Source organism: Phalacrocorax carbo, chromosome 3, assembly GCF_963921805.1.
Source record: "Phalacrocorax carbo chromosome 3, bPhaCar2.1, whole genome shotgun sequence".
Taxonomy (NCBI): domain Eukaryota; kingdom Metazoa; phylum Chordata; class Aves; order Suliformes; family Phalacrocoracidae; genus Phalacrocorax; species Phalacrocorax carbo.
The window spans coordinates 1,471,782-1,497,746 of NC_087515.1; the positions used below are offsets into that span (position 1 = coordinate 1,471,782).

Genomic DNA, 25,965 nt, shown 5'->3' on the forward strand with positions numbered 1-25,965 from the left:
TCAGAATATCAACACTGTTTCTTCACAAGGCTATTTGGGGACTTTGGAGGCAACATAAATCTCGTGAAATCAGACCATTTGTCAGAAACGGCACTCAGCAATTGGGCTTTGGGCTGTTACTGCTGAGATTTTTTTTTTCCCCTTTCCCATTTCTGTGTTTTTGTTTTCATTTTGCTAAACCTCTTCTTTCTTTTATTTCTGCCTCCTCTCTGTGTCCATTTTTATTTCTATTTGCAGGGGCTCCAGTTCTTTTAAATACCAGACTCTTCTGGCAACATGTTTATAGCTCAAGGCAGATGCCATGTTTGTGTTAAATGTTATACCCTGGTCACAGGATGCAGCCCGCAAACAATTTGCAGAGAAAACGGAACATTTTGTGGTGCTACTAAAATGTCTTTTTTCTTGTGCTGCTTTCTTTGGGCACATGGTACAGGCTATGTCTCTTACCAGGCACATTCTGTCCCTTGGCTCAGCTGTTTCTTCCTAGGAAAATTTTTCCTGGTTTGCAAATTATTTCACAAAATCAGAAACGCATTTCCAAAGGTCAGATGCTGGCTTGAACCTTCCTCGTTTTGAGCCCTGGGCGTTCTTACTTGCCCACAAAATTGCTATCTGTATTTCACGGTCTTATTTGTGTAAATACCCCCATTTGTCTCCATATGGAAGTTTGGTCCCTGGCTGGATCTGTGGATCCAGAGTACCATTTTTTCTGGTTGTCTTCCTGCCAGAAGCTGCAGTATGATTTGAAAGCACTCTGCAGCTCAGTGAATTCTTGTTTCTCATAAACCTGGCTTTCCCCAGCAAGCTGCTTCTCATTTCTGAGAAAACGATAGTGCTTATTGTCATGACTTGAATGAAGGGTTCCCCAAACCACATGCTGGAACCACAGTTTCAAATATGTTTTCAGTTCTTCACCAGCTTTTCCCGCCTCCTTTGATTTCTCATGTGAAAACTAATATCTTGGGAAAAAAAAATCATCCTCGTTAGAATGTACTACCCTTCCAGTTCCCTTCAGGGGACTTTATACAGGTTTTGTTCTGTGATTATTGCCTGTCAGACAAACACAGGCTCCTTCTGTGCATCACACCACAGGTGCTAATTTAAAAAAAAAACCAAAAAGGGACACTTTCTGGTATGCTGCTTGGACATAAACGGAGAAAGTACACTGTTGCAGGAACAGCGCTATGCCGAAAGCTAGTAACTGGCTGCGATCTGTACCCAGCAACACCCTCTTGTTTAGGTGAGCAATTATAAAGGTGAGAGGTAAAGAAAAGAGCTCGTTTTGCAATGTACGAATGGTTGAAAAGACCGCAGGATAAACTTGCTTACTGCCAACACGCCCACGTGGTGCAGATGCCTGTGTGCTACAGCGCCTGCAAGATGGGCAGATTAATAGCCTGGTGCTGATCTCATCAGTGAAACTTGTTCTTAAAAGAATAAAAATAATCTGATTGTCCCACCAGATTTTGGCAGCTGAGTACATCCCAGAGCACTAATTCTGCACGTTTTGCTGTGACACCACAACCAAGGCAGAACAGCAAATGCTGGAACCTGAATTACACATGGGTGAGATTTGATAATACAGAAATGCATGTTTGATTATACAGAAATGCAGGTCGAGGCATCGTTCCTTTGGCAAAATCTGGCAGTTCTCATCATAAAAGCCAGGCGAACTGCCTGACACCTAGTGCTGGTAATCAGAGATGCAGCTGCGAAGGTTTCGGCACCCTCAGCCTTAGTCTTTACAAGGGTGGCAGGCTGTCCCTGCACCCATCCAGCGGGACGGTGGATTGATACAACCTCTCTGCACTCCCGACAGGAGAACAGCCGCTGGGCACTGACCACCGATGCATCAGGAGCTGGGTTTTTAGCTGGTATAAGTCAGTGGAGCCCAGACTTGCAGTGAGTTATGCTAATCCGTATCACACGAGCATCTGAAATTTTGTGGAGAGGGTTGTACAACATGCCTGTTGACAACTGCGGAGTGACAGGGCTCCAGGAGGCACTGCCAGTCCTATGAAATGGTCTAAGATAGGTGTCTTCTGCTTCCTAAACACCACAGAAAGTAACTGCTCATACATACTGCTCAAACTGTAGAGGTAAATTAATTCCATGCTGCGTGAACTTTTGCTCCTTAAAGCAAAAAGATGTTGAAGCATCACTGTAGAAGCTCATACAATATTTAACTGCAGAAACACAGGCCTGGCTGTAAGGGGTGGGGATTTGTCGCTGGCCTCAGAGATTTAAAGGGCACTCCTTTGCTCTTTGCCGGCTACAGTCAGAAGAGAAGGTGCAGAGCGACCATGCGGTTCGCGAGGGGTGAGATAGGTCGAATTTTATGAGGAAAGCTGCCTTAGGAGCGGGGAAAGGGACGGGCGCGCAGGGGCTGACGGGGCAGCGGTACGCAAAGTACTATGCTGCCGGGGCCTGGACCGCACCCACAGCCCAGCGATTCTGTTTTAAACATCAATGGGACCGTAGCTCCCCAAACCGGCATGATTTCCCTCAGGAGACACGGCCAAGCGCTCTCAGTCCCTGCGGGAAGCCAGCGGGTAGCAGGGGGCCTCCCGCCCGCCGCCATTTCCCTCCCGGCGTCCCCCGCGCCGGGCCGCGGGGCAGGGCGGGAGCGACAAGATGGCCGCGCCCGTGTGAGGAGCTGCCGCTGCTGCCGGCGTCCGCGCTCGCCTCAGCCGCGCTGCCGCTTCCCGCCTGCCCCCCCCCCCAACCCCGGGCGGCGCGGGAGCCGGAGCCCGGTCGCGGCGGGTGTGCGTCCGTCCCAGAAATAATGAGGATATCGGGCCCCCATGTCGGACCACTCTGACGAGAGGGCGACGATGATTGCGGCCGGAGACCTGCAGGAGTTCGTCCCCCGGGGCCGCGAGCACTGCCGGCGCCACCCCAGCGCCCTCACCCTCCAGCTGCGGCGGCTGCAGCCCGCCTCCGAGCTCTGCTCCTCCGACGGGGCGGCCGGCCTGGTGGGGTCCCTCCGGGAGGTGACGATCCACGAACGGCAGCGGGTACGAGGCAGCGAGGGCGCGGGGGCCTTGGCCTGGCTTTCTGACTTCCCGAATAAATTGGCCGAACCGTGACCGCTGAGCGATGACCGGCTGTTGTGACCACACCGGCAGGTCTTGCAACTTTTCCTTAAAAAAAAAAATAAAAAAATCTTGGTTTTCAGGAAAGTTGGCAGTTGAGGAAAGGCGTCAGTGATGTCGGGGAAGAAGTGGACTACGATGAGGAGCTGTATGTGGCCAGCAATATGGTCATCTGGAGCAAAGGAAGTAAAAACCAAGCGTCTACCGTTTATAAGGCTTTTACTGTTGACAGCCCTGTTCTGCAGGTATGAAAGTGTGGAAAGGTGGTGCCTGATTGAACGCATGTTAGCTAAAAAATACTTGCTGACCGTTTTCAAACGGTGTTCTGAGGTGGGCTGGTTTCGGGAAATACAGAAAGATGAGGTTATGCAGTGGCATCAGCTCGTTTTTCAGAAATAATTATACCATATTTGGTTTTAGGCATTATGGTGCGACTTCACTATACCCCAGGAAAAATCTGAAAAAGCCGATGGTAAGTTTTTCTTGCTTACTGTAATGCCAAACAAATGGTTCGGTTTCAGCTCTCTTGGCATGATAAGCTTAGTCACTGAGACTTGCTATGTTAAGACAGCCACCCCCGCCTCAAGTGTACATATTGTGTATAGTGGATGTCTAAGGAAAGAGAGAAACTTTACTGCGGGTTTTTTTGGTCTCTTTTTTCCTGTTTCAGGCAGTGATGAAATAGTAGAGAAATGTATCTGCATATTGCAGAATTCCTGTATAAATGTGCATAGCATAGAAGGAAAGGATTACATTGCTGCTTTACCTTTTCAGGTAAGTGCTGTACTTTTTTCGTCCACAGATGGACTTGTTATTTGGTTGCACGCTCCGTTGCGGTGGGGAGGTGTGTGCAAAGCACTGCTGGTGGTGGCTGCCCGAGTTGTTCACTCTGCGGGCGAAAGCGACAAAGCTGATGAAAGTGCAGCTATGTGGTTAGGGCACTGAGTACTTCTGGAAGTAGTGGCAGCAGTTATGACGTGGGAAATTATGGCTCTGACCACTTTGTAGCCTGAGAACCTGCTCCAATTTACATTACCCTTCTCCCAAGAAAAGGCTTAAGCATCTTATTTTGCTGTATTGAGATATTTGAACATGAAACATAATTAATGTATTAAGTACTTGATTTTATTTTGGGGGGGTGTGTGTGTGTCATAAATCTACTTGTAATTTTTTTATAGGTTGCAAACGTCTGGCCAACAAAATATGGTTTGTTATTTGAGCGCAGCAGTTCTTCGCATGAAGTACCTCCAAGTCCCCCCAGGTACATTATGAGTGGCTTTCATTGTTTCCTTACAGACTGGGTGCTAATCTAATACAGGAGTTGAAGAGCAATAATGAAAGGAACTATGTTCATAACAGGGGCAGGTGAAATCGGGTGAAGCATCAGGGAGTAGCAGGAAGGGGCTGAATACTGATACTGTGTTAAGAACTAGTTGGGAGGTGGTGATCCTGGGAGTAGGGCATGGGAGGTGTGACATGAGTGTCACTAGTCTGATTTCATTAAGGTTTGTCCTGGAAATTGATTCCAGGCTGTGATGGTCGACTGGGAGATCCACTGAGGGATTGTCATTGAGACATTTTTACTCTCAGCTGCAGGGTGCTTTTAATGTATGGAGTATCCTGTTACCTATCTGGTGAGGATCGTAGACCCTGTGCTCTGTGGCTGGGAGTACAGCTGAGAAGCAGCGTAAGGAGTTGGATGGTGTGCTGATGAGCAGCTTTAATATAGCCACTAGTTCTCTCTTGGGCTTTATGTGTCCATTCCAGGTGCTTGTGATTCTCTAGTCTTCATAACAGTTGGGATTAGAAATAGAGGTCTTGGGAATGTTCAAGAGGGTATGCTGCAGAAGTCATGATTGACCCTACTTAAGCTGGCCTTCCATGAAAACTATTCCTTTTGCCACTGCAACCCCAGATGGGTGGCTTGATGGCTGCTCTGTGATGGATACAAATGGCCTGATGGCTGTCTACTTGTCTGGGACCTGTGGAATTTAAACTTGTAAGCTGAGTCTGGGTTAAGGGCTTTCACCTCTTCCTATTCTTCCTCCTAACTCAGCTGGTGCCAGCTCTGTTCACTCGGGCCAGCCAAAGTCTGTCGTGTGGCCGCCAGGTGGGGTCATTCGCAAGTGCTCCGAGATGTAAAATGAGACCTAATCGTCCTGTTTGATACACCAGCCTTGTCTGGCTCTACTCAGTTAATCCAACAAGCTTCTGTGAACAGAATATACGTCTCTACTGTTAGATTTCAGGCTCTGATTTTTAAGGTCTGAGGAGCTGTTTTGGGATCACAGCACATGATACCAGCTACAAGACAGAACAGGTATGCTCGTTAGCGTTTGGTTTTCAAACATGCTTTGTTTGGTTTCTTTCTAGAGAACCTTTGCCTACTATGTTCAGCATGCTACACCCATTAGATGAGATAACACCTCTTGTCTGTAAGTCTGGAGGTAAGCTTACATCTTTAGATGTATCACTTGGAGTCCATCAGTACAGTGTCAAATGCTTAATGTGTCACTTGATTGTTTTCTGTGTTACCAAATTTGCAAGTAATCACTCTTCCAAGAATTCAGAGTGGGGTGTTTTAGCTGCTTCATGAATGGGGAAACTGTTCAGGAAAGAAACCCAGAATGTGAAGAAAGAGCGTATGAAAAATGCTAACCCTGTAACTGCTAATACCGCTGTAGAAATGATCCTTTTGCCATAACTGAAGTTAAAAGTTAACCGCTTCTTTAGCAGGCGTGTTTGGCTCTGCTAGAGTGCAGTATGTTGCCGATTACACCTTGAGGATCGTGTTTCTCAATGCTGAACCTTCCATTGTGATGACCTATGATACTGTGCAGAGTTTACATACTGTTTGGGCTCTTCGGAGAGTAAAGCCAGAGGTACAAATTCATTGTCGACTAAATACCATTATAAAAAAAATCTTATGTGTGTTTACATGCCCTTATGGCTGTGTGTGTTGGAAATGCCTGGTATTTGTGATTTATTTTATTTATAAGAGTAAGATGTTTGGTGAGGGGTTTGTTTTATATTTTTAATAGTTTCTTTCATGTGTTTGCCTGTACCACAGTCGGGGACATCACATGATGGTGACAGTCACAAAGTATACTGTGCTTTTCATGATACTCCTTACATTGTATGAGAAGATTTTGACTCTGCTTTAACTGTTGTGTTCTGTAAGAAAAGTGACAAACAACTCCGTGCCCTGAAAACCATAGGAGTAATTTCTGTGACTGGGAATTAGAGAGCATGGTTGGTAGGAATAACTTCTTAGGCTAAGCACATATGTAGGCATAAATTTTTAACACCTAAGTGATGAAACAAGCTAATGGGTGTCTTCCTGGCTGTTCTTGCCCATGTGCTGTTTGTGCATAGACAGCTCTGTTTTCTCTGCCAGGAGCAGAACACGGTGCTGAAGTTCTCAGAGCAGATGGGCACCCCGCAGCACATGGCCACTAGCAGCTCTTTGACCGCTCACCTCAGAAGCCTCTCAAAAGGAGACTCTCCTGTGGGCTCCCCTTTCCAGAACTACTCATCTATCCACAGCCAGAGCAGATCGGTGTCATCGCCCAGCATGCAGTCCCGCTCGCCGTCAATCTCCAACATGGCTGCTTTGAGGTAGGTGCTGAACATGATGCATAGACGGGCGATACCAAAGCATACGACCTATGGAAGAGGATGCACGTCTGGAATTGCTGTCTGTCTTTCTCCACTGTTATAAGTCTGTCCATCTAAGGTGCAGGTGCCGACTCTGTCACAGCATCTGCAAACCCTCTTGGAATGGCCTTGTGACACTTGGCGTGCTAATATCCGTATAGCACAAGAAGGTGGTTGTGCAGGAGCCAAAGAGGCTGTCCTGTCATCTCACAGTCAGTCTGTAGTGGAGTCAGGGACTGTCTGCAGGTGTTTTGAGTCCCAGGAGTGTTTTCACTTAGCTTCTCTAAAGAAAGCTGTATTTAGAGGGAACAGGTTGGAAGAGGTTTTTGATGGAACGGTCCACGCAACTTAAAATGTTGCTTTGCTTACTTTTGAAATCTCATCAATTGCATTCTGACAGATGATTGGAGATTTGAGAACCGTTTTCCTGTGCTAGGGTGTATTGCTAAAGGAAGTTAATGCTGACTAGATACCGGTTTAGGGTGGTTTTGGTTATGTGTTGTTTTTTAAGTCTGTACTAGTGTATGAGCTCCCTGGCTTAACAGGGATTCTGCACCTGACTCTGTAAATCCACTCTTCAGTAGCGTCTTATGTCTCTGCTTGCAGCCGCTCTCATTCGCCTGCCCTGGGAGTGCATTCTTTCTCAGGAGTGCAGAGGTTCAACTTTTCCAGTAATGCTCAGTCACCGAAGAGGCACAACATTACCCATTCTCCAAACAGCACTTCCAACGATTCCTTCCTTATACCAGAAACTGAACCAATTGTTCCCGAGCTGTGCATAGATCATCTGTGGACAGAAACAGTCACAAACATGAGGTTAGGTGCCTGTGTGGGGACGTGAGAAGTTCTGGATTCCCGTTTGGGGGGGGAATAAAGAACAGCTTATTTTAGTGTGTGCTTTCTGCAAATGGTGCTGCCTTAAAATAGTGTGTGGACCTACTCTTCCTAGTTTTATGGAAAAATGATGCTTGCTAAGTGTGCAGCTCTCTTCAAGAGGGAATTGGGCACTTGGAACAATTTTACCTGTTGTGTTATCTATAGCCTTCTGAGCTGGGGAATGGTTTGATGAGATCCCTAAAGCAAAGTAGGTTCCTACCTGGTCATTGCTTTGGGGTTTGGTTTTTTTTTTATCTTCTAGGGGGAGTATCTCTTTCTGCCTTACCATCAAAAGGGGCAAAACACAGCATAAAACTTAAGATTGAACAGGAGAACAAAGCCAAATAGCATGTGCTCTGCATGCCAGAAAGTGGGGAATGTGAAGATTAGAGTGCTAGAAAATCAGTTCAAGAGTAATGACTGAAACTGAGACTGATGCATTCTGGCAACTTGTTGCACTGCTAACTGAAGTCCAGTGTGACCCTACAGCTTGTGGACACCGTGTTTTCCTTCACTAAAATTTTTATAGTAGACCAAACAGTGTGCTGATCACTGTCTCGTTTACAGAGAGAAGAATTCCCAAGCATCAAAAGTGTTTATTACCACTGACCTTTGCGGGCAGAAGTTTTTGTGCTTTTTGGTGGAGTCCCAGCTCCAGCTGCGGTGAGCACCCCTGTCTTGGGGGCAGGTGAACAAAGGGGAGCACTCTAGAAATTACCAGCTATGTATGGGTTTTAACATTCCTCCAGCTAGTGGGATCTGTTACAATGTGTGGTATGTCACTGGCTCTCATATGACATGGTTTTAACTCTGGTGGCATAGATGATGTGGGCTATTTAAATAAAACTGAAGTTGCAAGAGAATGTTCCCAGTAACGTTCACTGTAATTTGATTGGTGTTCTTATTTATCCTCATCTTTACCCTTTAGAAGTACATTGTGGGTTTTCATTAGACTATTAGAGTAAAAATAAGTTGACTAGCAGGGCAAAACAAGCAAAGGAAGGAGGAAGCAACCAGATATACCACGAAGAAAGTAACTGCACCATGCAACAGGGTTTTAATTTTCTATCTTCTTTCTGTAACACCGGATAGGACAGTCCTTTTATGTTTCCTGTTTTCTCAAATCTCTAGGTGTGTAAAATTTCAAGAGAGCAACGATAAGTCCCAGCTGATCTTTGGTTCTGTTACCAATATTCAAGCAAAGGATGCAGCTCCAGTGCAGGTATGTACCTCTGTATGGAGTTTTAATTGTGGAGTACCCTGCTTTGTCACCTGTGTTGTCCAACTGTTGTCTCTACTTAAATACAAGAAGCTGAATATTCTGCTTGGTTCTTACAGGGCATTGATACGCTACTGGTTCTGGAAGGCAGTGGAAACCTCGTGCTTTATTCTGGAGTAGTTCGGGTAAGTAACAGTTTTCCTCTCCCAAAATAAATGTTTAAGTCTTTAATTATGAACTGGGCTATACAGGGGGATCCTGTGTGCATCATACCTTAAAGTGATAGCTTGTAAGCTACTGTAGACTGCTGCTTGCTTGGGACTTGCTTGGCAAGGCGTCTGTGCTCACGTACTGAGTGTAGTTTATGTGCAGTGCTGGAAAGGTAGTTCTGAAGAATCAGTGGTACAGTTAATAATCTCTTGAACTTGTTTTCAGTGGTAGTAAACACTAAAGTAATAAAATGCTTTTAAAGAAAGAAAACCTCAAGAATATGGAAAATAAGAATTGTTCCTGAACAAAAGATCTTCAGACTTATCTGTAGCATGCCAGATAGTTTTAGGTGTCAAATTATTTTGCTTTACAATGGGCTGTTATTAGGATGGACATGATTCATCCACAATAATTAAAACTGTTTCTTAAATTCCATAGAGGTGCACTATGTTCTCTCTGTCTATGCAGAAACCTTGGCCACTGCAATTTGTACTTTTGTGTGCGTGTGTATATATATGTACAGACTATATATAGGAATGTATATTAAAAAAGTATACTTTCTGAAAGTAGAGCTTTCTCAGTGAAGCCCTGCCAGAACTTTCAGTGGGAGTAGACCTGTAGCTATAATGTATGATACTGACCATATATGGTGTTTTTTTCAGCGTGTCATCATCTGAAGAAAGCAATTACATGAAGTAATCCTTAATCTTTTCAGAGATGGCAGTTTAAGCACATAGCCACTTTTCTTAAAATTTTTCCTTAAAGATTTTAAAATCTGGTAAAGTTTGTATATGTAAGCAAGCTCATGGAAGCACAGGCATGAAAACCAACTGTTTGTCTTCCTATATATTCTTCACAAAAAGGTGGGGAAGGTTTTTATTCCCGGGCTGCCTGCTCCATCCCTGACAATGTCCAACCAAATGCCTCGGCCAAGTACTCCCTTGGATAGCGTCAGCACTCCATCCAAGGCTTTGAACAAGCATCTGGGGCCCCTAGAAGAGGTAAGGAGAAAGGAGGTCCTACCTTGGAAAGGGTTTAGTTGTAAGAGCTTCAAATGATTCATTGATTTTAACTTTGAAGGTATCTTTTGGAGCAAAAGCTTTTATTTTTTTTCTGTAAAGCCCTTGAATATAAACAGTGTTTAAGTAAGATCTGTTTAGTGCTGCCCTATTTATTTATTAATTATTTCTGTAAAACATCTGAGGCAGAGATTGGAAAGATATTTATAGTTGTTTTCAAAATTCTTACCAGTAAGTAAGTATTCTTACCAGTAAGTATTCTTAGAATGGCAATTTTAGCTGTCCTTCGCTCAGATCCGTTTATTTCAGCAACTTTAACAATCACTTTTACCACTTTTCAGGGTGTGCTTTTGTCACCAGTTCCAGAGCTAAGAGATTCTTCCAAACTTCATGACTCAACTTACATTGAAGACTGTACTTTTCAGCAGCTTGGGACTTTCATTCATGCTCTCAGAGATCCTGTCCACAACAGAGTAACTTTAGTAGGTATTATCCTGTAATTTGAGTCAACGCTTTGTTAGCAAAGCAAAGTGAGGGCCAAGTTTACTTCTGCTGCATAGTGAGACATTGCTAGCAGCTCCACATCAACAGCAAAGTATCACACCTGCCATGGTAGCTCCACATTTTTCTCTCTGTAGAATACTCTAGAAGTCACAGAATTTAATTGATTCCCTCAAGTGATTCAGCTCAAGATCTATTTCAAGTGTTTCACGGAACTAGCATCTGAGGTTGTAAATCTTCAGTGTAGCAAATCACCAGGAATTAGGAATATGTTTAATACCTAAATGAGTTCTGAGTTGATACAAAAGGGCCCTGGCTTTACTTTATGCACTTCATAACTTGACTCTCACCTTTTTTTATTTTTTCAGGAACTCAGCAATAATACAATGGTTCGAATTACAATTCCTGAAATCGCCACTTCGGAACTAGGTATGATTCAGAATCCGTCACATGAAATATGTTCCATGACTTTTGAGGTTTCATTTTTCAAGTAGTTTATGTGCAGCTTAGATGGTAATGATTCAGTACCACGTATGCTCAGGTCTATTAACTTACCTTTTAGAGCTGCTACCATTTATTTAGGTGTGCTCTTGTTGCTTTTAGTGCTTCATCTGCTGCGCTCTTAAAACTTCCTTTGATCTTTAGGTTGCTTTGCTCTCTGCTTTTGTGTATGTTCTTGCTTGAGGAAGGGCTGAGATGCCAGTTCAGATGCAAGCTGGTTTCAGTAATGAGCAAAAAGGAACTATTTTCCCCTTTGTGTGGTGAATTAGAGGGGCTGTGCTTAACCTGCACTAAAGGAACAGCTGCTGGAGGTTGTGTGGTGTGGCTTTTATTGAAAGAGTTGCCAGAAGAGTTAAAAGGAAGTCCAAGAACTATAGAGATTTATAGCACTGATTAGAAGAAGTGCCAGGAGGCAGGAGGGAAAACACACCTAAACTTTTTCTTTTTTCCTCTTCCAACAGTGAAAAGATGCCTGCAAGGCATCAAAGCTATCCTGCCCAAGGAGGTAGCGGTACAGATGCTTGTCAAGTGGTACAATGCTTACAACGCTCCAGGAGGACCAAGCTATCACTCAGAATGGAATTTATTTGTAACATGTCTCATGAATATGATGGGTTACAACACAGAGAGACTGTCCTGGACACGTAATGTAAGCAAGCTCATTTTTGTTTTCCTAGCTTACATTAACGGTACTGGTAGTTCTTCAAGGTTCAAAATGGTTAGAGAGACACTGAAGTTGGAAATAAAGTGTATTTTGTCTTAAACCACAATAGGCCATCCAATCAATTCTCTATTTCTACACTTCAGTCTGTGTTTATCATGAAATATATTTATAAGGTACTTACCACCAACTGTCTTGGTCAAATAAAAATAGATTATGAAGATTTTACTCCATTTCATGACTAACACTGATGCATTAAGCATTTGATTCGCCTGATCCATATTAAGCCTGTTTTCACTAGAAACGCAGATCACAACTCAGATTCCTGTTTCCTAAAGAGGATTTTTCATGTAGTTTTTGAATTACAATGCTTAAAATTCTATTTTTGTTTTTCAATTATTTTACTGAATGTATTTGGAGTTTTCTGTAAGTGGGTTTCCTGCTAGCAAGTACGTTTGCAGAACCTGCAGGAAAAACAAAACCAGGAAGGATATGTGTACAGCTGAAATGAAAGAAATTATAGTATATCTACATTACTTGCGTTACTTCATCCACAGTATTTCCTCTATCCTAGTAAATACCACATGTTAGGCAATCAAACTGTGAAATCATGCACCATTTACTAGAATAACTAGCTGTGTATAGAATAACCTAATTGCAGTATATGTTTTATATGAAAGCAAAGTATATTCAACACCTTCATAAGTGATCTGGATAATGAGATCAAGTGTAGCCTGATGAAGTTTGCAGATGACACCAAATTGATTGGGGAAGCAGACACTCCAGAAGGGAGAGCTGTTCTGCAGGGAGATCTGGATAGGCTGTGAGAGTGGGCTAACAAGAACCTTATGAAGTTCAACAAGGACAAGTGTAAGGTCCTGCACCTGGGAAAACATAATCCGGGAGTGCAGCACAGCCTGGGATCCACCTGGCTGGAGAGCAGCTCTGTGGGAAGGGACCTGGGGGTCCTGGTGGACAGAAAGCTCAACATGAGCGAACAGTGGCTGCCGTGGCCAAGAAGGCCAACAGGATGCTGGGCTGCATCAAAAAGGGCATCGCCAGCAGAAATAAAGAAGCCATTATCCCGCTCTACTCAGCGTTGTCAGGCCACACCTGGAGTACAGTGTGCAGTTCTGGTCCCTTCTATACAAAAAGGATGTGGGCAGGCTGGAGGGGGTCCAGAGAAGGGCCACCAGGATGATCCAAGGGCTGGGAAGCTGCCATACGAGGATAGGCTGGGAGAGCTGGGTTTGTTCAGCCTTGAGAAAAGGAGGCTCAGAGGGGATCTCATCACCACGTACTGGTACTTAAAGGGTAGCTACAAAGAAGATGGAGACTCCCTTTTTACATGGAGTCCCATGGAGAGGACAAGGGGAATGGACACAAGTTGCTCTTGGGGAGATTCCGACTGGACACGAGGGGGACATTTTTCACAGTGAGGACAGTCACCACTGGAATAATCTCCCCAGGGAAGGGGTTGGCTCGGCCACGTTGGGCACCTTCAAGAGTCGGCCGGACAGGGTGCTGGGCCGTCTTGTCTAGGGTGGGCTCTTCCTAGAAAGGTTGGGCTAGATGGTCCCTGAGGTCCCTTCCAGCCTGGGATTCTGGGATTCTGTGAAGTTCCTAAAGCAATGTCATGTAATGTTTGGTTTGAATTCAGATGTTACAATTGGTGATTTAGTTATGCAACCTTGGGAATTTCAATACTGAGCTGCTACTGATTTTTTTTTTTTAATTTCTTGCAGCTTGATTTTGAAGGATCGCTTTCACCAGTTATTGCTCCAAAGAAGGCTAGACCATCAGAAACAGGGTCAGATGAAGTAAGAAATGTTTTTTCTTTTATAAATAAGAGCCTGGGGGTGGGGGTGGGGGTGGGTGTTCTTTAAGAAATCTCTAAAAAGAGGTTAGGATCATCAAACTTAGTTCACCGAATGCGCTGATTTTTGCCAAATTTAGTGGAGTGTTTAAGATTGATTCACTGGGTTTTGCCTAGACAGGAACAGGAAGTTTTCACACGGTTGAACAGCAAAGTGGATGAGACTTGCTGTCATCCCATCTGTGGTGGTCCAGTGGGGCTATTGCTTTCTGTGGGCTGACAGCTCAGTGAGCCCATGGGTTACGGACTACAGTCTGCACAGAACAAAGGTCAGCCTGATGTGCTGTGGCAGGGGAGGTGCAAGGAAGGCTGGGAGCGCTAGGTGCATTGCATAAATACTCAGTGAGGTCTTACGTACTGAATATTGGTGCAAAGAAGGCACTCTAGGCTTTCTTTTGTCTTGTTCCCTTATATTTAAGGCTTTGGTTCTTTTATGCACAATGGGGAAAAAAGAGGATGAAATTTAGCAATTGAATCTCTGTGGCTTGCAGGGTTTGTGCAGCACATTTATCGCACAACATTCGCATTCTTATTGGTTTGTGGGGAAGAAGACTCCTCTGTAACAGCGCTTTGGAGTTCTTTTGCTGGAAGGTTATGTTCACTGTGGAACCTCTGCCTCTTCCCTGTTTCTTTGGTCTAGGACTGGGAGTATCTCTTGAGCTCTGATTACCATAGGAATTTTGAGTCTCATCCTGTTGCCAAAGCTTTGCGACTGGACCCTCTGGAAGTTTCGGCTCTGAAGGATGACTTTTTACAGACCCTTAGTTTGGATTCCTCGACTCTCCTTTTCACCCATATTCCTGCTATTTTTTTTGTTCTTCATCTTATCTATGAGGAGCTCAAACTGAATAGTCTAATGGGAGAAGGAATTCGTTCGCTTGTTGTTCTTCTGGTTCAGCTGGCCAGGTATGCCCAGCTGACAAATCACAGATACTATATATTGTACAGTGTCTCTTGATGATGGGTGTGTAATATTTTTGTGGGGAATTGGTGGATTGCCCAAAGCAGAGCAGACTTTCCATGTGTTTGAAGAAAAGTAATGAATGTTTAAAACCTTACTGTGCTTAAACATATTTGCTGTAGCAAATCTCTTACATAGTTCTGGCCAATTCCCACCATCAGTGTGATTCAAATCTTAGATGCTGCCGCTTGTGGTTTTTTCCTACTGTATTGTTGCGGCTTAGCTCATGAGATCTGTCAAATATTCTTGTTTGTTGTGTCACCTCCCTGCAGCCAGTGACTGCACCTTCATGAGCTCCACAACCATCTTCACGTTGCATTGCATGCATATAGATAGATAGATAAAAATATGTGTTTAAGTAAAAGCCCCTGTAACATCCTCCTGAGTTGTAGTTGCTATTTCTACCAAATTTCTTCCGTGGCCATAGGTTCTTCCCCAGTAGCACGTACTACAGCTGGCTGGCTAAATGGGTCCCAGAAGTGGCTGAAAAGGTTGGCCTGTCCTCTATTCTATCGTGCCAGCGAGAAGCAAGTCTGAAATGAAAGACAGTGTCTTTTGAGGCTGGCAGCTGTTGTATGCATTCATGCCGTGCAGATAACCCAGCAGGTTATCTAGCTTTAACAATTGGAATTTGGAGGAAACTATAGTGACAGTGGTCACACCTTCGGTGGTGGAGGAGGTGTGGGACAAAGCAGAATGACAGCTGAAGAGAAGTGCACTGGGGGAAGATTAAACGTACAGATTCACTGCTGAGGGAATGGGCAGTGCCTGTGAACAGTCTTAGGTAAGGAAGTCAGACCTTCCCTCTTCATAGCTAGTTGCGGACACAAACACAAAAAAACCCTCAACAGAAAATGTTGTAGAAATGTAGGAAGGCAGAGTGGTGATTTTTCCCCTCTAATGTGATTCACCTTTCTCATTCTAGGGACCTAAAACTTGAAGCTTATATAGATTATTACTACAGAGACTATCCAGCCCTTGTAAAAACCTCCAGACAAACTTGCGTAATTGATGAAGGTGAGTTTAAGGCTTTGCAAAGCGGATATTCAGTGATGACAATTTGCAAACTATCTCCCATACTGAGCATGTTGGTAACTGTTCCCTTTAAAGCTGGCCAAGACTTAATTCCAGTATGCAAAACTGTGCTCTCAGTGCTGAGGTTGCCTTGTTCCTTTGTTTTTAATAGCCTCCTAAGGCGACTGGAGTGAAATGAGCATAATATAGTCCTGAGCTGGTGCCTCCAGTCCAGTGCCTCATGGGATGCTCCCCAGAACAAGGACTTAGGAGGGAGTGATGGTTTCATCTTGGCAAACTCCCAGCTTAGGCTGGCTGAGAAATCTTAGCAGACAGCTGTGGAAAAGCCTGGTAGTGAGATGTGCCTCTCGTGTGGAAAGTATTGCTAAGCTGGCAGGCTCTCAGTTCATAAAAACTAAATCAGAGCTAAAACCACAAAACTTAAAATAAGGTCGTATGTTGTCTGTGCACCCCTTTAGTGTCCTGCCAGCTGATGAAATTCACTAGTCATGTAAGATAAACTACTGTTGCTCCTGACCAAAAAAAAATAAAGATCTCATAACATTAGTCAGGCTTTGCTGCTCGCGTTTGTGGCCGGGGAAGGCAGAGAGGTTATAGTTAGGTTGTCCTCTTGCTTAAGCAATTTAATGTTGTTGAATTACAAGACCGTTCCAGTGAGGTTTTTGAGAATTACTCATTATACTTACTATTTTTTACCATGGGCTGAGAATTTTTGTTCTTGAAAGGCAGGTAGGTGTCTCAAGTTGTCATTACTGTCTAGCTATAAGCTTCCATCTAACAGGAGGGAGATGTGATCTGTAGCCTTTTGGGGAAATACTATATTTTTGTTGCTAGAAGCAGTGCTGTAGGGCTTGCTTTGGGACTAATGGAGAATTGTTGTGCATTTGCCATGAACTCAATGTCATTGCTGTTCATATGATTAAGTCCAAACAGGTTTCATGCACCATCCCTCATTTTTTTCTGCTGAGCCTCCAAGTATCTTTCAGTGGCTGAGTTCCTGTCTGAAGGGAGAAGGAGTGCAGCCTTATCCCTACTTACCAGGAGTCTGTGAAAGGAGCAAACTGGTAGTGCTGGTATGTGCTTTGGTAAAAAGGATATGTTTTATTCTGTGCAGCACTGTGGCCAGGGTTTCCCCCGGCTGCATAATTTCCTGTGAGTGAAGCATCCCCAATGGGAAGTCAAATAAGAGGGTGTAATCATACTGTGCGGAGCAACGGGGAGGTACTGGAGGGGTATCGAGCCTGTGGTAAATAACTCTGCTGTAGCTGAGACTACGCATCTCCAAGCATTGCTGCTCCATACTAAGTAGACCTCATCTGTCTGCATGAAATTCTCTTGAGTATCACTGCCGTATAGCAAACTGTGCAGTGTCAGCCTCTCCACAGGGAGAATAATACGTATTTAGCTGAGAGAAATCCCTGTGAGTCCCCTCTTTTACTACTTTAATATTACTGAAGGGTGTGGATGGGTTTTAGCAGGTGGGAGTTTATATTTGAGGTTGGGAGGGAGAGCCTGTGAGTGCAGAGTGAGTAGCCTATGCTTCACTGCATATGTGTTGGGGTTTTCTGGGGCTCGGGTTTTTTTTGTGGTTTGCAGTAGTGGCATGTGCAAAGTAATAATGTAACTCAAAGTTAACTGTATTTTGTGAGTGAGAATTTCCCGGCTTTCTTCTTGGGCATGTATCAACATAAGTATTTAGTCGCATGAGTAGTTCTAAGTGCTGATGTTATCTCCTGGTCAGTCTTGCTCGATTGTTCGCAAAGTGTTTCTGGAGAAAACCTGCCAATATCAGGTTTGGAGCAGAGGTCTTGAGCCTGGCATGGCTGAAGAGCAAAAAAGGGAGGAGAGACTCTGCTCTGACCCAGGTGTCCAAGACTCTCTGATATGAGCTGCCTGTCCTCTGCTTCAGAGTGTGGAGGGTTGAACAAAACAGTCTCAGCAGCACTGAGACTAAAGTGCTGATGCTTTCACTTAAAATTTGCCTCTGCATTCAAGCTCTGAAGAGCTGAGGCCCTTCCCTCAGGCTGTCACCTGCATCTGTCACACTCTGTCTTTTCTCCTACCTCTGACTCACCTGTGAGGGGGTCAGAGCTGGCATGCCGGCAGTGTATCTTGTTGGAAGATCTTAAATGAAAAACACAAGAGTTTTAGCTGTGATTTTTGCCTTTGGCATGCCAGCTTGTCTGGTAGTATCAACAAGCGAATAGGGTGACAGATGACTTTGGTTTTGTTGGAAGCAGACCTTGCTTTGAATGGGGAACAACTCTCACTCGGAGCCTTCTTGAAGCAGCCGGTATTCAAGATGTGGAAATAACCGAGTGAAAAATGGTGTCTGTAGGTGATGTGTGTGTTTTGCAAGAGAAATTAAATGGAATGTGAGAAACATGGGAAATATACTAGGAATATGTTTTTCTGTTTAGAAGATCTTTCTCTTTCTACCTTTGAAACAATTATTAGGGAAAATTGAGTTAATGGTTTCAGGATTTATTTTTTCCAAACTTCAAGGTAGAAATCTGAAGCATAAGATTTTGTTACTTGCTTCAGTTGTTTCAATCTCCATTTACTACCAATGTTTTCATAATAAACCTGTCCCACTGTTTAAGTTATTAAAGCTATCTTCTGCCTGTTTTGATAGGTATGGTGCAGCAATAGCTGCACACTAAGTGATGTTGTATGACGGTGTCTCTTTCCTATCTAGAGTGTGGCTCTGTATATACTTGGTGATGAGTGTGCTGTATCTGATGAAGCCTCCCATTATTTGTACAAGATTACATCAGGTAATGATGCTTTGATGCCATCATAGTATCTCCCAGTGTCTTGTGCTGCTTATGTGCTGTCCTTTTGCTTGGAGAATGTGGAAGTAATGCGGCCTTCTCTTTCCTAGGACAACGAAAACAGCAGATAGAACAGGATGACAATCGGTATGGGGTTTTTTTATTATTATTTTAAACTCCTGAGTTTTTTACTTTCTGCGGACTTTTGGACTAGCTTTTATTGGCTTCTCCTTTATTCCCCTTTATTTTACAGATGCAGTTTCAGACGCAGCACATCTGTTTCCAGCCTGGCTGAAAAGTTAGTTATTTGGATGACTAATGTTGGTAAGAGCAGCTTTTATAATTGTGCGAAGTAGTAACGATAATAAGCAATAGTCTTGTGCTTGCATAATATGAAACATGCTCTAGTTTTGATAAAACAGTTTTGGTTTTTTTTTCCTCATTAATTTTAAGGTTTCACTTTAAGAGATCTGGAGTCTCTCCCCTTTGGTGTAGCTCTTCCTATTAGAGATGCGATATATTATTGCCGAGAGCAGCCTGCCTCAGACTGGCCAGAAGCAGTTTGTCTCTTGATCGGGCGCCAGGATCTGTCCAAACAGGCGTGTGAAGGGAACCTGCAAAAGAGTAAATCTGTGAGTATGGGCATAAATGGATTTTACGATACTGGGTATTGGGCAGAGCACTCTGTTCAGAAACTTCCTCACCATCTGCTGATACTCAGGGCATCAGAAGGTGCAGAATTCAAGATTGAGGGCAACAGGGTTTACACGCATGTGAGGGTTTCAGTATAAAAACCAGCATCCGGCACAGGAAGAGTGCATGCATAGCTGTGGAAACTGTCAATATAAAACAGATTTTAAACTTAATTTAGGCATGGTGCTCAAAAGTTTTGCCTACAGAGTTATTTGATTGCCCCTGTAAGTCCTTCCCCCTCTCCAAAACGGCTGCACCTTTGAGAGGTGTTAGAGAGGTTTTGGTACTCCATCCAGAGACTCTGCCATCAAAACAGCAATGACACAGGCAGAAGGAAGTGGGTATTTGTCAGTCTGGCTCCTTCTTGGGTTGGCAAAGCTGGCGTCTCCCTCTCCTCTGGAAGAACTAGAGTGCTTTCTGAAATACACTTTTTCAGATTTCTCCCTTTTCTCAAAAAGGGTTTAGTTATTTGCACCCTGAAGTAAAATGGAAAAAATCTTGTGGTGTTTCTCTCTTAAACATTTTCTTCTGATGGTGGGAATTGCTAGCATCCTACAGAGTTGTAGCTTACTTAAGTGTCTTTTGTTGTGGACGCTCCAGAAGCCAAAACTCTTTGTGAAAGCTGGCTAGTGGCATGCATAAAAGCACTTAATAGCAGCAGATTGTCTGTAGCCTTTTCAGAAGTCAGGAAGGGGGATTTGTAGTCTCAAGTACATCTTGGTCAAGATCCTTTCTGCCATCTTAGCTTTGGAAGTGATACTAAAAATATTCCAATTCTTTTATAACAGAGGTTTGATGACTACATATCAAAAAGCTAATTCATTTAGCAGAAAGGTAAATGAACTACATGTTCAAATGCCATGTCCCACCACTCATTAAAAATACGTTTTATTTTCTGCTGGTAAAGTTTTGCCCAACTGTTACAGTACTGAATCTTAAAATGATGATAAATTTGATTTTATCACTTACTTTATAACAATGCCTCGAATATATGTTACCTTAAAAGGAAAAAGTGATCTTCAAACACCAAATTGTTTGTCATTTCTCAGGAGGGCAGGGTGGAGTTTCCTGTTTCAAAACGGACGCTGGCTATATGGGTGGTGCAGTTATGTATTGAGATTTAGTGCATATTTATCAGAAGAAATTGGTTTTCATTCATCAGCTGTTAATTTACTGGCACTCCTGGTGTCATGTGTTACCAGTGAGCCTTAGGAAAGACCCTGTGTTTGATCTAGTCTGTGTGATTCTGTATCTCTCAGCTTGCTGAAATTCTGAGGTGTAGAACAGGAAAAATGACCAGTTTAGAGAGAGGTGTGGGGTTTTTTGTTCCTAGATTTATCATATCAATATTTGTCATCACTTGCAGTGTTATTTTTTTGAAATTAATCTCTCATCTGTGAAAGATGGAAAAAAGAAAGGGATATGCTGGCCCAGCTTAGGGGCAATGTCCGAATTATTTTGACAGACCATAAGGAAACTGTATATTCTGCGGGAAAACTTATTTCTGCAGAACTCTAAAAATGAAATGAACCATGCTTTGTGCAGAGTGTCAGCCTCGTCTGAAGCCAGTGCAGGGCAAGCAGATTGTGGGCGTACTCTGTTGCACCCTGACCTGTGCTATCCTTGCCATTCATGTTGGTGTTCCTGTGCATCACTCATGTGATGTGAATAAATGGGAGGGCAGAGTCTTAAAGGAGGACTTCATAAATCTTGCATAGGAAAAGGGCTTTTCTGCAGTGCTTCTAAACAATGAAGTGCTTCAGTATTTTCTGGTCATGTCGTTCTGGTGTGCAGGTTCAAAAAATGTGCTGGTTCTGTAGTGAAACCCAGGTTGTCTGACAGCAACAAACATCTGGGATTCACTGCCGTGCAGGCTGACTGCTTATTTTAATAGGTAGCTTGGTTTTTACAAGGTTATTGTAGGGGGGAATCCGAATTAAAGCTCTAATTCATGGAAACATTAATGATTAGAACAATAAAGCAGGTTCCCGAACAGAATATGCAGAACAGCAGCTCTGGCAGAGTTGCAGGTCAGTAAGTATTGGCACTTCGAAAAGCAGGCTTGTCACTAGGGGACGGCGTCTGTGCCTTCCGGAGTTTAACCTCCATTCTCATTGAAATGCTCATCTAGGTTTCTGTTTTTCACTGCTGAACATGAAGAAGAAAACACATATGTTTTCATAGCTGTCACAGATAACTGTGTAGGCAGGGAGGGGAAAGCCCTTTCCTACTACTGCTCCGAAACGAGAAATAGTTTTGAAAGATAGATAACTATTTCATATATCACCTCTTTAAGCTCCCGCTTGTCAGTCTTTGCTCAACAGCCTTTGCTACATCTTTGACATATTTGAGATGTCATTTCCTCATCTCTTGATGGTTAGTTATCCCATTTAGGTATGCAAAAAAGGTTGATTAGTGTTCAGAACTCCTCGTGGCTGCCTAAGTGAATGTAAGGAGTGGGTGAACAGCGTTACTCATGATTGCACGAATCTCAGTCCGTTCTATTTACAGACCCATCTCAGCACAGCTAATCGTGCTGAGTGCATCCAGGTGGTGGTGCTGGTATTTGCTGGCTTTCTGGAAGTTAGCAATATCCACGTGCATGGCTGGAAATGACTCCTTTCCTTTCTCTTTCCCTTGCAGTCTGTGGGCCCGGTGCTGTCCTCCGATATTCCCTCTGGAACAGAATCGGAAGAGGATGAGGATGGCATGAATGACATGAACGAGGAAGTGATGTCACTAATATGGAGCGAGGATCTGAGAGTGCAGGAAGTACGCAGACTCCTTCAGAGTGCCCGTCCTGTACGTGTCAATGTGGTGCAGATGCCAGAAGCTAGTGACCATGAATACATAGAAGAGAAAGAAAACCGGTAAAAACTCTCTCCGTTTCTAGCAGTATTTTGTTAGCGTTTCACTCAGGTGAAAAATTGTTTTAATATTTTTGGTGGCTTAAAGTTAAATATGTCTATCCTAACAGTGCAATATATTTTTGTCTGAACTGAATATTAAAGTAGGCAGGCCCGAGTGAGGGACACATCGGAGAGGGCTGGATTTCATGGTCCAAGTCTTTGAAGTGTAGTGTACTTCAAAACTCTGCTGTATTTGAGTTGGAGGGCTCTCCAGATTGGAGCAGCGCATGGGAAAGATTTAGTTTGAACCCCAAACAGCACATTGAGATCAGTTAGGGTTTGAAAGCAGATTGTAGCATTTATTTTTTTATCCACCTAAAAAGTATGATATACAAGCAGGACCTATTCTGTAGAGAAGAGGCTTCTGTAGAGAGCAAAGCATTGTCCATCTCCTGCCCAAAAGTGGAGAGCCCGTTGTTCAGAGCTGATCTTGGATCTAAGCAAGGCTTGGATCAGGGGACCTAATTAATTCTACAGAAGCAAATTCACGGTTCCATCTCTCTCTTTTGAAACCTTCTATTGGTGCCATTATATGCCTCGTGGCCTCACAATTGTCCCTGTCCTGCTTCTTTATTCACTTACTTTGGGGGTGTTAAAAGTATCTTCTTTAAAAAACAAAAGAAAAAAGCAAACTTCAGAACATCATTAACATGTAAAACCCTCTAACGAAGTACGAAGCTAAAGGAATACATCAAATTATTGCCTGACCTAACAAGCTGAGTAATCTAACGAGTCTAGAAAGCGTTCCCAGAGTAAATCATAGAGAATTGTGGTCAGCATTCTTGGAAGCACATTATTAATTCTGTACACAGGTTATTACTAGATGTGATCACTAGTCATAGCAAGATCCCATATGGCAATCAGCCTTGTTTTGCTTTCTCCTCTCACCTTGTTTCTGATGTGGCTGCTAAATTGTCCGTAGCACAGATTTCTTTACCTAGCACCTAGCTTTAAGGGAAAAAAACAGAGATACGTTTCAACATGATGCCAGCTAAAATATATCTTTGAGATTAATCTTGTGAGGACCAAAGATTTGGTTCAAAAGTTTAGCCTACTGAAAATAAAGAAAAGGAAAGACATCATGCTATCTCATAGTCAGGAAAAAAGAGTCTGTCCAGTGCCTCTTGTCTGTAGGTTCATTTTATATCACGTATTTGGAAAAAAAAAAGCTGTATTAAGCAACTGGCTTGGTTTTCCTGTCATCTCCCCAACAGGCTGTTACAGCTGTGCCAACGAACCATGGCACTACCTGTTGGACGAGGAATGTTCACTTTGTTCTCCTATCATCCTGTTCCAACGGAGCAGTTGCCCATCCCTAAGCTGAATCTAACTGGTACGTTGGTCAGGGTTTCTTTCAGTTGTTACCCTATTTCTTTCTGAACCTCTCGTAATTTTTATAGCATCTTCTGGTCTCTCTGCAAGGAGTTCTGTAGCTTGAGCATGTTTTTTGTGAAGGAGTAGCTCTTTTTGTTTTGAGTCGGTCACCTACTAGCTTCTTGTTATTAGGCTGGTGTTATTATCTAACACTGAGACCTTATATTGGGTACATTCTGTGAAGCAGAGAGAAGTGAAATAAATCACAGAATCCCAGAGTGGTGGGGGTTGGCAGGGCCCTCGGGAGCTCACCCCGTCCCACCCCTGCTGGAGCAGGCACCCCCAGAGCAGGGGCACAGGGCCGCGTCCAGGCGGGGGGTGAATGTCTCCAGGGAAGGGACCCCACAGCCTCTCTGGGCAGCCTGTGCCCCTGCTCTGGCACCCGCACAGGGAAGGGGTTTGTCCTCATGTTCAGGGGGAGCTTCCCGTGTTCCAGCTTGTGCCCGTGGCCCCTTGGCCTGGCGTTGGGCACCACTGAAAAGAGCCCGGCCCCATCCCCCTGACACCCGCCCCTCAGATATTTATAAGTACCAATGAGATCCCCCCTCAGGCTTCTCTTCTCCAGGCTGAACAGACCCAGGTCTCTCAGCCTTTCCTCCCAAGGGAGATGCTCCAGCCCCTGATCCCCTTGGCAGCTCTGCGCTGGCCTTGCTCCAGCAGCTCCCTGCCCTTCTTGAACTGGTGGGTCTAAGGGCACGCAGCTGATCAGTGTCAGAGTCATACAGGTCACAGATACTGCAAAGTCCACATCACTGGTTTATCTGCTATGCTTCTGTCTTCTGACATGCCTGCAGATACCCAAGGCTGTCTTCAGATCAGAAGTGTTACCTAGCATGCTGTCAGAGCTTGCTTGGCACCGTACTAAGTTGAGAGCTGTTTCTGAAGCAGTTTGGATTCACCTAATTGCTCTTAATGATTTTTGTCACGGGCAGGCCGTGCTCCTCCTAGGAACACCACTGTTGATCTGAACAGCGGGAACATTGATGTCCCTCCTAACATGGCTTGCTGGGCCAGCTTTCACAATGGCGTAGCTGCCGGCCTGAAGATAGCACCTGCTTCACAGATAGACTCTGCTTGGATTGTCTATAACAAGCCCAAAATTGCTGAACTAGCAAACGAGTACGCAGGCTTCCTCATGGCTCTGGGTCTCAACGGGCATCTCACGAAACTTGCCACACTCAATATACATGACTACCTAACAAAGGTGAGGCCTTCCTTCATAGGCAACAGAGAAAAATAGCTGTAGGAGTTGAATTCTTTAAACAAAACGAGAAAGAAAAGTCAGCAGATTTTTTTGAAACACTGAATTGGAAGTTTCCTAGCGTGGGAGAGTATCAGAGTTGCTTCATTGATGCTAGTAGCGCGGGACTTCATTTCTGTTTAAAAGATTTCCACCAGCTTTATCGCTAAATCTTTCCATGTTGTGCACAGCTCACTGGGATAGGTGCATGCTCTGAATTGCTTCTGCTCAATTTCTACCCCGACGTGCTTGTTTATCTTTGCACTACACGGTTAGAGCTGGGGACTTGAGATTTTATGGGCTTTGCATTAAAAGGCTGAAAAGCGTATGTGCTCTTGAAATCTCACCTTAAATTGTAAGAAGCTGTGAATACATAATTACTTTCAAATTTAAACACCAGGAAATTGTATATGTGGCTTGGGGGGAGGGATTGATAAAGAACTACCAAGGAGATACATAAGATCCTTTTAAAGTAAAAACTTCTGGTTTTGTTTATAAAAAAACCCCAAGTGTTTGGGGTTTTTTTTTTTAGGAAACATCTACATTATAACCATGCTTAGTATATCATTGTGTGAGAACTTCTTTTTGGATTGAAGTCTGCCTCTGCAGTAATATCACACATTTGGGGATTACCCTTACACCCGTACCAGCTAGTGGTCATTTTCCTGAAGAGGTGGATCAAAAAAGTTTCGCTGCTGTGTATAGTTGAGAATGTAAGATTGCGTGAGATACTTGGGCAAGCGTCTTTCCTTCTCTGAACACATCTGCCTTCTCTGGTCACTGGCGTTTGTTTCCTTTCTCAGGGCCATGAGATGACAAGTATCGGACTGTTGCTTGGCGTTTCTGCTGCCAAGCTGGGCACAATGGATATGGCCATTACGCGCCTCCTGAGCATCCACATACCTGCCCTCCTGCCTCCAACTTCAACAGAGCTGGATGTCCCCCACAATGTGCAGGTGGCTGCCGTGATAGGCATAGGCCTGGTCTACCAGGGCACCGCTCACAGGCACACAGCTGAGGTTCTGCTGGCTGAAATAGGTAGGCGCTAACACTGAAAAAAATGGGATGAGGACTGGGAGGATCACAACATGTGAATGTTTAGTACAGTGCACGAGGGAGCTAGGAATTGTAACGTTTTTAACTATACGTTTGCCACCACAGTACTCGCCTCATTTTCCAAACCCCATCCTCTCTTTTGAGAGGAACAGAAGTTACTGTGAGCTGTGTGTTTGTATAGCACAGAACCATCACTGACTTCAGGAGAAGAAACGTAGCACTATCATTGCTGGACCCAGATACTTTTTTCCATCTGGAAATTTTGTCTGATGAGAGCTGGTCTGGGGTTTCTGGACTGCAGTAGCTAC

At 44.0% G+C, this 25,965-nt stretch overlaps 1 protein-coding gene across 2 annotated transcripts in view; it reads left to right on the forward strand.

Annotated features, from left to right (window-relative positions):
* Window positions 1–2,605: 2,605 nt before the first annotated feature.
* ANAPC1 (anaphase promoting complex subunit 1) overlaps window positions 2,606–25,965 on the forward strand; it is a 35,534-nt gene continuing 12,174 nt past the window's right edge. Inside the window, exons 1-28 of one of the 2 annotated variants that reach the window (XM_064445548.1) lie at window positions 2,606–3,017; window positions 3,179–3,340; window positions 3,516–3,567; window positions 3,766–3,869; window positions 4,274–4,356; window positions 5,469–5,542; window positions 5,829–5,977; window positions 6,493–6,713; window positions 7,359–7,568; window positions 8,196–8,291; window positions 8,760–8,850; window positions 8,967–9,032; window positions 9,921–10,058; window positions 10,418–10,558; window positions 10,946–11,006; window positions 11,540–11,727; window positions 13,485–13,559; window positions 14,256–14,521; window positions 15,502–15,593; window positions 16,536–16,684; window positions 18,310–18,388; window positions 18,496–18,532; window positions 18,639–18,709; window positions 18,839–19,017; window positions 21,722–21,948; window positions 23,202–23,320; window positions 24,294–24,565; window positions 25,405–25,639. In XM_064445548.1, the coding sequence (XP_064301618.1) occupies window positions 2,805–3,017; window positions 3,179–3,340; window positions 3,516–3,567; window positions 3,766–3,869; window positions 4,274–4,356; window positions 5,469–5,542; window positions 5,829–5,977; window positions 6,493–6,713; window positions 7,359–7,568; window positions 8,196–8,291; window positions 8,760–8,850; window positions 8,967–9,032; window positions 9,921–10,058; window positions 10,418–10,558; window positions 10,946–11,006; window positions 11,540–11,727; window positions 13,485–13,559; window positions 14,256–14,521; window positions 15,502–15,593; window positions 16,536–16,684; window positions 18,310–18,388; window positions 18,496–18,532; window positions 18,639–18,709; window positions 18,839–19,017; window positions 21,722–21,948; window positions 23,202–23,320; window positions 24,294–24,565; window positions 25,405–25,639 (3,850 nt within the window). In that variant the 5' untranslated portion in view covers window positions 2,606–2,804. The remainder of the gene's footprint in view (window positions 3,018–3,178; window positions 3,341–3,515; window positions 3,568–3,765; window positions 3,870–4,273; window positions 4,357–5,468; window positions 5,543–5,828; window positions 5,978–6,492; window positions 6,714–7,358; window positions 7,569–8,195; window positions 8,292–8,759; window positions 8,851–8,966; window positions 9,033–9,920; window positions 10,059–10,417; window positions 10,559–10,945; window positions 11,007–11,539; window positions 11,728–13,484; window positions 13,560–14,255; window positions 14,522–15,501; window positions 15,594–16,535; window positions 16,685–18,309; window positions 18,389–18,495; window positions 18,533–18,638; window positions 18,710–18,838; window positions 19,018–21,721; window positions 21,949–23,201; window positions 23,321–24,293; window positions 24,566–25,404; window positions 25,640–25,965) is intronic. The other variant, XM_064445549.1, reaches the window with a different exon arrangement.